The sequence below is a fragment of the Lactuca saligna genome, chromosome 2, assembly GCF_052625555.1.
Source record: "Lactuca saligna cultivar CGN05327 chromosome 2, ASM5262555v1, whole genome shotgun sequence".
NCBI classification, from domain to species: domain Eukaryota; kingdom Viridiplantae; phylum Streptophyta; class Magnoliopsida; order Asterales; family Asteraceae; genus Lactuca; species Lactuca saligna.
The window spans coordinates 7,116,959-7,129,821 of record NC_136418.1 but is presented as its reverse complement, the minus strand read 5'-3'; the positions used below and the strand labels follow the sequence as shown (position 1 = coordinate 7,129,821).

The 12,863-nt window shown below is 34.4% G+C and overlaps 1 protein-coding gene across 1 annotated transcript; it reads left to right on the top strand.

Annotated features, from left to right (window-relative positions):
- The first annotated feature begins 863 nt into the window (after nucleotides 1–863).
- On the top strand, nucleotides 864–4,007 carry LOC145030631 (uncharacterized). Its single transcript, XM_078979010.1, has 4 exons — nucleotides 864–1,503; nucleotides 2,518–3,363; nucleotides 3,489–3,529; nucleotides 3,667–4,007. Exons 1-3 carry the CDS (start codon nucleotides 1,396–1,398, stop codon nucleotides 3,504–3,506), a joined length of 972 nt encoding a protein of 323 aa, XP_078835136.1. The 5' UTR covers nucleotides 864–1,395; the 3' UTR covers nucleotides 3,507–3,529; nucleotides 3,667–4,007.
- The last annotated feature ends 8,856 nt before the right edge of the window (nucleotides 4,008–12,863 follow it).

Sequence of the window (12,863 nt, the reverse complement as noted above, 5' to 3'; positions counted from 1 at the left end):
GTAGATGTATTTAAACTAAAAGAACTTAAAAACACACAAGTAACTTTTTCATACCGGATGCTAAATACAATAATGACAAGAATCGAACCAAATCTTGAAAGACAAAGGTTAGTCATTAACACATTATGACCAATTCATCACATCATGAAAACATCATTTAGTTCTCACATTATAACCAATTTAATGGTTACAGCTCCTACGACTAAAGGCTAGTAATTAAAATGTGAGCGCCACCAAAGGGCTTCTAGCCCAGCGGGGTACCGGGTGTTGCCCTCCCTTCTAGAGGTTGAGGGTTCAAGTCTCATTGGAGACATAGTTGGTATTAAGAGTAGTTTAGGAGTAGTGTAGATTTGGAGTTCTAAAAAAAATAAATAAATAAATGTGAGGGCCGTGCACGTAACACATAACTTGTTAACCTGTTGTAAACTACAGTAATGATGTAAGAGTCAGAAACTTACCCGGTCATATATATGTGCTCTAATCTAAATAGGAGTTGTAGGATAGAATTCAATAATTTATAATATTACCCAAAACTAATTTTTCTAATCATATTTTGTAAACATATGCTTTTTTGATTTCATTGAATTTGCATACCTATATTTTAGTTTGTATACTAGTATATCTTTTATTGTCTCTTCAATAAATCGTGACATTAATTATTAAAAAAAAAAAAAAAAAAAAAAAAAAAAAGAACACCAAAACTACATTTTTGATGTGGAGAGTAATCATGTCATTTAGTATAATAAAAAACCTAGATTTTGAATTTAATTTCCTATACAAAGGTTGTGTCTATAGTTTAATTTTACATTAAACTCTTCTATGTGCTGCATTTGACTGAAGCAGGTGTTGTTTCTTGGAGCTTATGCCAATGCTCTAGAGATATAAGTATACAAAACTGCCATGCATTGTCAATTGTGATTCCATGTTATGCAGCAGGACAAATGCAAAAGCTTCAAGTGCTGAGAATATGGTCTTGTCATGGGATGAAGGAGGTATTTGAAACTCAATTAGGGATGAACAACATCAACAAGAGTGGTTGTGAGGAAGGAATTCCAAGAGTAAATAACAATGTTATTATGCTTCCTAATCTAAAGATATTAAGTATTGGAAATTGTGGGGGTTTGGAGCATATATTCACATTCTCTGCACTTGAAAGCCTGAGACAGCTCCAAGAGTTAACGTAAGGGTTGCTACAGTATGAAAGTGATTGTGAAGAAGGAAGAAGATGCATCATCATCATCATCATCATCATCATCTTCTAAGAAGGTTGTGGTCTTTCCTCGTCTAAAGTCCATTGAACTAAGTTATCTACCTGAGCTGGAGTGTTTCTTCTTGGGGATGAACGAGTTCAGATTCCCTTCATTGGAGAAGGTTACCATCAAGAAATGCCCCTAAATGAGAGTGTTTGCACCTGGTGGGTCCACAGCTCCCCAACTCAAGTATATGCACACAGGATTAGGCAGACATACTCTTGATCAAGAATCTGGCCTTAACTTTCATCAGGTATATATATTTCTTTAATTGGTATCATCTAATTAAGAAAGATATCATGCCAAGTAAATTTACTTAAAACACATTCACACTAGTTTCGGTCTAAGTTTATGTTGTCACTTGGAATCAAACTTTTTCCATTTTGAAAAAGGGAAAAGCGTCCAATATAACTTTCTTTATTAGCTCCAAAATAGTAACCATATAGATAATCTTTGGTTGGACTTATAAGTATCATCGTGACTAGACATTATAGTCTCTTGCATTTTATTAAAATTAGTACTATATATATATATATATATATATATATATATATATATATATATATATATATATATATACTAGCCGTTACCCGCGCACAGCGGCGAGGACAAATAGCTTCTTTCAACGATATTTTTTTTAAAAAAAATGTTATGTTCCAAAAGAAAGTTCATGTCGTGGGTGAGAGGAAGGGCGGTAGTCATGATAGTGGTTGGTTGAAGGCGGAAGGAGGCAGAGCGGCTGTGGTGGTGGTGGTTATACTGTCTTGGTTACTGGTTAGGGTTCTTCGAGAGAGTGTGCGTATATTTCTTACTTTGAAGGGATTACAAAGATAGATATTATGAGATGACTTGTTACCCATGTGAGAGAAGAGATCCTCTATAAATTGTTGACATTGACCGCTTCAAATGGCAGAAGTGTTGAGATTGACGGGTTCAATTTGCAAATGAATTCTTCTATTAATTTGATACGAGATTTTTAGGGGATAAAGGATAGGGTTAAAGTTTTAGTATTCTTATATTATAAATGGGTTGTACTTCAAGCTTAATAGTTTGGACGTCTTAAAAAAATAATATTATTATATTCAATCTATTTATAAAAATAGTTAGATTTCTTTTATAAGTAGTAAAGATAAAGATATATATATATATATATATATATATATATATATATATATATATATATATATATATATATATATGACATTTCAAATGTTTTTGTTTGACACATATATGCCTCTGGCTGACGTTTTCTTTATTGGGCTTGCAGACCCCATCCCTGAGTTCAAACTCGTACCCTGATACTTCAGATGGGATGCCTTGGCCTTTTCATAACTTGATCGAATTAGGTGTGAAACATAATTCTGTTGTTAAAAAGATTATTCCATCCAGTGAGTTGTTGCAACTGCAAAAGCTGGAAAAGATTCATGTTGAGAGATGTTCTAAGGTGGATGTGGTATTTGAAACTGCATTGGAAGAAGCAGGGAGAAATAAAAATAGTAATAGTAGTAGTGGACATGGAAGTGGAAGTGGAAGTGGTTTTGATGAATCGTCACAAATTACTACTACTACTCTTGTCAATCTTCCAAACCTCAGAGAAATGAAGTTAGATGATCTAGATGGTCTGAGGTATATATGGAAGAGCAATCAGTGGACAGTATTTCAGTTTCCAAACCTAACAAGAGTTCATATTTATGACTGTAAAAGGTTAGAACATGTATTTACTAGTTCCATGGTTGGTAGTCTATTGCAACTCCAAGAGCTACACATATGGAACTGCAGTCAGATGGAGGTCGTGATTGTTAAGGATGCAGATGTTTCTGTAGATGAAGACATAGAGAAAGAATCTGATGGCAAGGAGAATACGGAGATACTTGTGTTACCTTGTCTAAAGTTCCTAGAACTTTACAACCTTAAATGTCTCAAGGGTTTTAGCTTGGGGAAGGAGAAATTTTCATTCCCATTATTGGATACTTTAATAATCAGAAGTTGCCCAACAATAACAACTTTCACCAAGGGAAATTCTGCTACTCCACAGCTAAAAGAAATTGAAACAAGTTTTGGCTCGTTTTATGCAGGGGAAGACATCAATTCTCTTATAAAGATCAAACAACAGGTAAACTAGATCTTTGTTGCTTTAATAATTCTTAAACTACATTTGGAAAGTTTCATGTAAGTTTTTTTGTTATTGTCAAAAGCCACAACCTATATTTCAACTGTATATTTATGTACTTTATGCAGGATTTCAAAAAAGACTGATTAATGTGAAGTAAATATTGAAGGTAAAATATGTTTTCATGTTTCCTGGTTGCCTATTAATTAATGGCGTTTTAGTTCATACTTTTTGGATGTATTCTTCATGATGATGTGAATGTTCTAATACCCCATTGATTGTTTGGTTGAATGTTGATGACCAAAGGACTATATGTTGGGAAGAATATTCAAGGAAAGAATTGTTCATCATATGAAGGGCATTAAATTAAGAAGAACATGGATGCTATGAAGATGTTGGGAAAATATATGAATCAAATAGCAAGCTACTCACTTATCTATGTTTGTTGGTTGAGGATGTTGATTTTAATATATCAAATTCATTGGTATCATTATATGGGTTTATTAGTAGTGTTAATGGGATAATGAGCAACTTAACCTAAATTATGTTGTTGGTAAATGTTGGACTCAAGTATGGAAAATTAGGAATAACTTGTGAAAAATATATGCAAAAGTAGGATTGAGATTTTCAATGAAAAAAATTATGAAACTATAGTACATAAATAAATGCAACTTATTGTTTGGGTATATTGGAAGCACATATCATGAAAGTAACTAGAAGTAGAATTTGTTCCCATCTTCATCTACTTATAGTTTCCATTTCTTACTTGGAAAAATCTAATTAAACTTTAGAGTTATTTCTATTTTTTACCAACCAAAGTTTTCATATAAAGGCCACAAGTAACTCTAAGTAAAGAGTTCATGGCTATATAAGAAAATGAGGTTGGTTAGCTCAGTAGCTTTGGAAAAGTAAATTCAAATGATTTGAATGAGTTTCAGACAGTGAACAACTACGTTTCAGTTGAGAAATACAAAAGAGGGTGGGTTTATAGTGTGTTTGGTAGTGCGCTTGTTTTCAAGCGTTTATGTATGCATTTATGGTGATTATTAGATCTGAGTTGTTTGGAACTCAAGAACACTAAAGGTGAAAAACGAATCTCATGGCTAATGTTATTAAAAGAGGTTAAGAATGTTGTTTCTATAATCATGATGTGTAGGGTCTATTTGGTATATATGGGATGCAAATAATAAGAATTTGGGTGATGCTGAGTTAGGATGAGGTTTGAGGTGAAAAGGGATGCAAATAGTATCAAGTCATTTTATAGTAATATGACAAAAAAATGTTTCTCTTTCGTCATATGCTAATTTAAATGCAAAATAACCAATTTAAATAGTCTACATTATGTTGTTTATCAATAGTGTTAATGGGATAATGAGTAAACCTAAATTATGTTGTTGGTAAATGTTGGACTCAAGTATGGAAAATTAGGAATGACTAGTGAAAAATATATGGAAAAGTAGAATTGAGATTTTCAATATAAAAATATTATGAAACTATAGTATATAAATAAATGCAACATACTATTTGGGTATCTTGGAAGCATATATCATGAAAGTAACTAGAAGCAGAGTTTGTTCCCATCTTCAACTAGTTACAGTTTCCATTTCTTACCTGCAAAAATCTGATTAAACTTTAGCGTTATTTCTATTTTTTACCAACCAAGAAAAGAAACCGATGTAAATTTTCATATAAAGGCCAAGGCCACAAGTAACTGTAAGTAAAGAGTTCATGGCTATATAAGAAAATGAGGTCAGCTCAGTAGCTTTGGAAAAGTAAATTCAAAAGATTTGAATGAGTTTCAGAATGAACACCTGGATTTCAGTATAGAAATACAAGTGTCGTATAACAATGTTAATCGACAAATTGGACAAAATTTTTATTAATAAATTTAACTAGTCAAGCTAAGCTCATCATGCATTGAGGATCAGGATTTGCATTATTACACAATTTTCATAGGTTTTGCTTCTCCGATTTGATGTATTAAGTTCTTCACCTAATTTTTTATATATCAAGTGCAAGTTGTTGAATCAGGCAGTTTGTTGTATAAAAGATGGAAGGTTTAATGTGTTTATGCATTTATGGTGATTATTGGATATTGAGTTGTTTGGAACGCAAGAACACTAAAGGTGAAAGATGAATCTATGGATAATGTTATTAAAAGAGGTTAAGAATGATGTTTCTATAACTATGATGTGTAGGATCTATTCGGTATATATGGGATAACTAATAGGAATTTGCTTGAGGTTGAGTTAGGACGATATTTTAGGTGAAAAGGGATGCAAATAGTGTCAAGTAAATTTAAAGTAAATATGAAAAAAAAATGTTTCTCATTTTAGCTTCTCTTCTTCCCATTACAAACATGAAATCACCTGCTTCAAAACCTAAAATAACTCTATGCGGTTCATCAAAACCCAAAATCAAATTGTTACAAATCATTTGAGACTGAATTAAACAATGGTCAAAACTACAATATTAAGGTGTCGTTTGTTTTTTCAAAGTGAAAATGTATGAAGTTTGCGGACCACCTCTGCAACCTTTTGTAGCAGAAGAGGGAGACCAAATGGTTGTAAAATGTAATAAAAAAATATGTTTGTTTCTTAACCTCTATAGACTGCTACAATAATTTAAAGTAATGTGTGAAAAAGTTTGAAGCAGAGGGTCAAGTGTCGTGCCACACAGCACATGTCCAATAGTTTTTAAGTTAGAAGTCTTCTAAAAAACAAACAGTTGCGAAGAGCCAAGTGTTGCGCGTGTGCTGCACGGCGCAACAATAAGTAGTTAGAAGTGGGTTTTTCTAGAAAAAAACAAACAAACAGCACCTAAGACTTCTTTGGCTGTAGAAATGGCTTTTGAAGTCTTCTAACACACACACACACAAAAAAAAAACTCAAAAAAAGATGACTTTTTTTAATTCACATATAAAATTCAATTTTGGCAAATGGGCATCTACCATTTTTTTCAAATCTAGTTTTGGGTCCCACTTTTTCGCAGATGGCCATATGTGAAAGTCCTCAAAACAGAACCATTTCATAGATTTTTGCAGATGTCATACGAAAATCATGGCTATTTTGGCCCAGTAATTAATTTTTTGCTTAAACTTTGGAAAATTGTTTTTCTTTTTCTCAAATAATAATTATTAACATGTCGTATCTAATGAGTAAAAGTAGAAAAAGTTTAGCTTAAAAAAGTAAGTGAGCAGCTTAAAATCACTTAAGGAAATATGCAGTAAATAGCAATATACTTTACCCTCACTACCACCATGTGTAATATACTTTACGATTTGAAGTATTTCTTGTATTACTAAAGAAATACTCGAAAGAGTGACTATTTATGCTTTAACCCAACTTAACTTGTTTCATGTTCATTGAGTTACTTAAACACAATACAATGTCAAAACCAATAATCATCAGCTTGATCTCTGTCTTTCATGAACCTTTTCCTCTCATCCAATGGGCTTGTTAATGTTGATAAATTGGCACATGACTAGGTGTACAAATCAACTAGATTTCCTATGTAGCGCCCGATTCCTGATACGTATCTTAAATATGAGTTTTTGCATTTTTGTACAGGGACTCGACAAGTTAGAGGCTCAAACTCGTCGAGTAGGGACGAGATTTGGACGCGGGTGGGCGAGCCTACTCGATGATTCGGAATTCCTGGGTCGACGAGTAGAGCTGTCTGGGTGAAACCCTAATTTCTGGGGTTTGCATCCTATTTAAACACTTTATCCAGCCCCAACCTCAGCCTCCATCACCTCCAGACCTTAGACATGAAACCCTAACCCATTGTGAGTCTTCTTGAATCATTATTGTGTGTTTTTTGTGATTTGAAGCATAAGAAGGAAGGAAAAACTTGAGGATTTAAGGAAGAAGCCGTAGATCCAGAGCTCAAGCTTCATCTCTAGTTCTTCTGAGGTAAAAAACTATACTTTGTCAATTTGCTTGCTAGATCTATTTATGGGGTGGTTTAGGGCCTTTTGGGAGCATAATATGAAACCATTCATGGATGCAAGCATGCTTTGGGGTAATGATTTCAGATTTGGAGCATTTGAGGGACCCAATGGCATAAAGGTGCCAACTTTATGGCCATGGGAGCCCTATGCGACTTATAAACCTCATTTTAGGGCGTTTTGAGCTAGAAAATCCATGCATGAACGTAAAGTTCATAACTTTACATGCTATACTGCCCAAGGAGGCCAGATCTACATTCTGGATACATAAAGCCTGACCAAAATCGACTGATAGAGTGCTACTTAGAGGGACTCAAAGGAGTTGTTCATATAACTTGGCAAGTCGGGTTGTGGTTCCCCAACCTTTCTAGTTCTGAGTGAACCCGTTAAGTCTAGGAGATGACTCAGCAGGTTGGACTTGGTTTTGGACTTGAAGATCATAGGGTTTGACGAGTTTAAGGATGAACTAGGCGAGTTGGTGTCAATGTCCCAACATCTATGGAGATGGACTCGGCAAGTTTAGGATGAACTCGACGAGTTCAAACGGATAAGTCTAGATTCTATCGTAAAAGGGAAACTCGAAGAGTTAGAGAGTGACTCGGCGAGTTGTATCGTGAGTTAAGAAGCCCTGAGTCATGGAGCTCGACGAGTTGATGGACCAACTCGGCGAGTCGAGTCAACCAGGATATTAACTTTGACTAGGAAGTTGACTTTGACCAGGATGTTGACCTTGACTTTGACTTTGACCTGAATTGACCTTTGAAAGGGTTATGATTATGAAAAAGTAATTAAGGAAGGTTGTTATGTGTAGGGGTTTCAGAGGAGTCGATCCCAGCACCAAGGGAAGTTCGGCTACTACACGACATTGAGGTGAGTTACCTTCCTATAGAAATGGATCTAAGGTCACAATGTCGGCCCACTAGTAGGAGATGTGTGTTAGATAACTGTCTTTGTGAGAATTGTCTGCTTTGCTGCTACATGTTATACTCTGTATTTTAAGGTATTCTGTTATACATGTTAGTAGTAGTAGGGGTGAAATAGGCCCGGATACAGGTTGAAAGATACTGAAGGGATAGTTAGTACCCTTGCATGCGTAGCAGTATGATTATGTTATGTGATTATGTGATAGTGGTAGTTAGGGGACTAGTCCCTAGGCTTGGTTGTGAATAACCGGCAGGGTAGGTTGGGCACCCCAGAACCGCTTGATATGGGTAGGTCGGGCACCCCAGAATGGCCCGACAGGGTAGGTCAAGCACCCTAGAACTACTTGACATGGGTAGATCGGGCACCCCAGAATGGCCTAGTAGGGTAGGTCAGGTACCCCAGAATCGTCTGCAGTATGTATGTTATATGGTACGTGGTATGATGGGGGAACTCCCTAAGCTTCATGCTTACGATTTATAGTTTTGGTTTCAGGTACATCTTCCTCGAGGAGAAAGGAGTCGGCGTGACTGCAGCGCATCACGCACACACATTTTCCGCACCAGAGATCTATGGGATTTTATACTCTGATTTTATTTTGTTATGACATGTTTTATTATGGATACCATGGTTTACCTTTTATATCATCACTATGTGCTTTTTAAACAGTTGGTTTTATAAATTTGCAAAATGTGAAATGAAATTTTTGGTCTTGCAATTTGGGATGTTACATCCCACTCGTCTATCCATACTATCCAAAGTGTAACAACATAAATATAATTAAGAAAGAAAAAACGAAGCAACAAAACAGGTAAAGATAGGTCCTTGACACCAGATTAAAATGAAACAGCTCTAATATATAAATGAATTTAAAGTTATCCCCCCGTTGATGATTGCACTGCAGATTAAAAAGAACAAGCTTTGAGAGGATCTTAACCCCTGTGCTTCATCCAACAAAACAGCTGCAGTTGGATCTCATCCGCTAATTTCATGGAATTAATTAATAATCAAAATCAAATACATGAGATTTCCACATTAAATTATTACCTTTTTTTTTTATAAAATTCACTTCATTCTCATCGTCTTTTCAAATAATTTAAACATTATTTATTTAGAGGGGATTTGATAGAAAAAAAAATACGGGTTGTTACTTCTGATTCAAAACTATTGCAAACAAAATCAATAATAACTTTCTAAAAGAATCTTGAAAAGAGGAACTGGATTTTAAAAAGATTTAGGACTAAACATAACAGTTCATTTCCTTCATCAATTCCCTTGGATTCCAATTCCTTTGGCAGTTTCCATCACATCCAAAAAGCATTTTGCAAACCAAACGCCTCCTTAATTGTCATTTTACATACCTCAAAACTGAATATCATTCGATTCCAAAGCTTTCGGGTACCCTATATACTCAAACTTCATACAGGGGCGACTCAACTAGTTTAGGGGCTCTAAGCGAAACAAAATTTCGGGTCCCTTTGGCTTTTACTATACTTAATGTTATAAACTTTCATTTATCCGGGCTTAAGACCGAAAAACATAATCTTGACAAAGATCAACCAAAATAAACGCCAAGATGTGACTTAACATAACCAAATCATTAATACGTCTAAAAAGATACAATTTATCATCAACCATTCGTTTTGACTTAATGTATTTCGCATACACCAAGAGTAACCATTCTTTTGTAGATTGTTTAGAGACTTTAATGTACAAAATTAAGCATTGGATCAACACAAAATTAGGCATTGTATTTCAGCAACAAACTTTTTGGAGGAAACTGTAATGCAAATATATTTTTTAAGTTTGTAATGTTAAGTTTTGTAATAAGAGATTAAATTAGTTTCTTGCATTATGGCTTGCCAACCTCCCAACTTGGAGTACCATTAAAGTTTAATTTAAACTAACTTCACATCCTTTTTTTTAATTATCTGATCTTCTAACAGAGTTATCATTGCAAATTTCTAGCTTAGTATAGATACATCAGCTTGCCTGCTGGTGTAAATTCTAACTACAACTTTTTTTTTGACAATATTTATACCTTCTTCTTACATATCATAAAAAGAAAGGATATTGAGTATTGAATGAATTTTTAAAAGCAATTAACAAACATCATGGAGTCATCTATATAATACATGGAATTTTAAAACTAAAATGTGTCATCTATAGAGCAGTAAAAAATATTAAAAAAAAAACTATGTAGATAAAACACTATTGATTATTTGATTAACAATGACAATCACCAAGACTAGAAGATAATGGAAAACTCAAAAACTGGAAAACTGGAAAACACATATCGTTTCAGTTGCAGTCGCCCCTGATTTGAATGATCGTGATTTGAACAATCGAGAGAAGGAAGAATCGAAGTAGAAAGAATAACAGAAGGCGTTGTTTTGTGTAAATTGAAACGTCCTTGTGGAATTGTTGATTGTGGCGTGCGTTTTCTGTACTAGAAATCTAGAATTGGGGCCCTTTGGAATTGGGGGCCTTAAGCCCTTGCTTAGTTTGATATAAGTTAAGGCCGACCCTGACTTCATATTCAATGTTGCAAAAATAGCCCAGAATTTCAACCTCAATAATCCTATAATATGTGTGGCATTCTCGTTTTCAAGGTCCAAAATCGGATACTTGGACACCAATGCATCCATCTCTTTAATCTTCTTTTGAATCCTTTTCGAAAAGTGAGTGGGCTTAACTCGAATCACAGAGGTCCAAACATCGATGCACCCTATATAAAACCCTAACTCCTCACCATTTATGAACCCTGTTTTTAATCCAACTTAACGCCCATCGTCTTTTCCAGAGGCAAAACCGGTGTCATAGCCTTCTTGGAAGCCTTCTTTTAAGTGGGTGTCTTCTAAATTTAGACATGGGCCAAATATATCATAAAGATCCATGGTTTTCTAGAAGGGTGTAAACATGAGAAAATGTGATTTAGTTGATGGGTAAAATGGTCATTTATCTCATTCAAATGGTTTATTAACTTTATTCGGTGCCTAGAAAGGAACAATATTTGTTCATCCATCCCTCCAAAAAGAGTGGCCAGATATGTCATCAATATCAATCATAAAGAAGAGAAAATATGATTTAGTCAAGGGTAAAATGGTCATTTACTCTCATTCCGACGATCTATTGAGTTGAGTCCAAAAACAAATGATTCTAGCACTCCAAACAGAGTGGCCAAACATGTCATCAAGATCCATACAATATAAGTTTTCTTCAAGGGCATAAAGAAAAGGAAATATGATTTACTCAAGGGCGAAGTGGCCATTTACTCTCATTAAGAAAAAATATGACATTTATTCCTGACACGTCATTTATCCATGCAACATTCAATAGGGAAAAAATAAAAAATAAATAAAGAACAACCCTCACTTCATTTAGGATAAGTTAATATGATCATGGTTGCAAAGAAGTAGAAATAAGTAGGCAGTTTAGAACTAAATTTCGGGAAAAAAATCCAAACTTGAATTCATAGCAGATCTGCCAGATCATGAATGCCAACCCAATTCTCAAGATTGAAAAGTCAATCATATCATGGATTTGCTTGAACATTTACATTATCTATGTCAAACTGAACCATTGAGAAAACGGAAAACCATCTATAGAATAAAAGAAGGTAAAAAAGAAAAAGCAGTTTATATGGCAAATTCAAGTGTTTACATGTAGAAACAGACATTTTCTAAATAACATTTGGCATAAACAAGACTGTAACAAGATAGAGTTACGAACAAGTAAATTCATATGAACTATAGGGATAATCATGCTTAATTTAGAGTTTACAAAATTGAAAATCTCATAATGTCACAAAAATGAAAAGCTAGAATTTATCCCAAAAAATTAAGTCATGTACTTTAGGGTATATAACTTACATCTTTGATATAAAACATCACAAAACTACTAAAGTAATTCAAGTAATTTGGTGTTTAAATAAAACTAAACAACGAGAATTAGGTTAACTTACTTGAAACTTCAGACCAGAAGACAGGATATTCAGAGTTCAGAGAGAAAGATATAGGCAAGACAGAGACGCGAGAGAACGAACAAACTCACCGAGTCTGGAGTCTGGAGTCAATTAGTCAATTAAGTTATTGTTGATGGTGTAACAACCCGAAATTTCCGTACCACTTCTTGTAACTCTTTCATAGTTCAATTCAAGCAACCAATCGTTGTTTCCAAATTCAATTCCGATTTTCTTGTTTAATTAAGTCATTAACTTGTACGTATCTAAAATGACTTAATGGATGTCTTAATACATTTAGAAATCATTTTAACACCCCATATTAGTGATCGGAATATTTCTAGAATTTACCATATCGGGTTACGGCAACCTAATCGGGTACGACCAAAAGCCTCGCCTAACGCCGATATCGGATAGAATTCCACCGTGTCCAAAACTTAGACACTATATAATGTGTTCTAAGCCTCTATTTGAAGCTTTTGGCTTCATCTCACTACTCTCTCTCTAACCTCTCTCCTCATCCAAATCAAAGGTCCAAAAACAAAGATTTAAGGCTCCAAATCAAAGAGGTAACATCCCTAACTTGTTATCTAACCTCTTTAGCCTTCAAATTGATGTTTAAATTAGGATTTAGGACCTGGAACATGTGTTTATGGCCAAGGATGAAGCTTG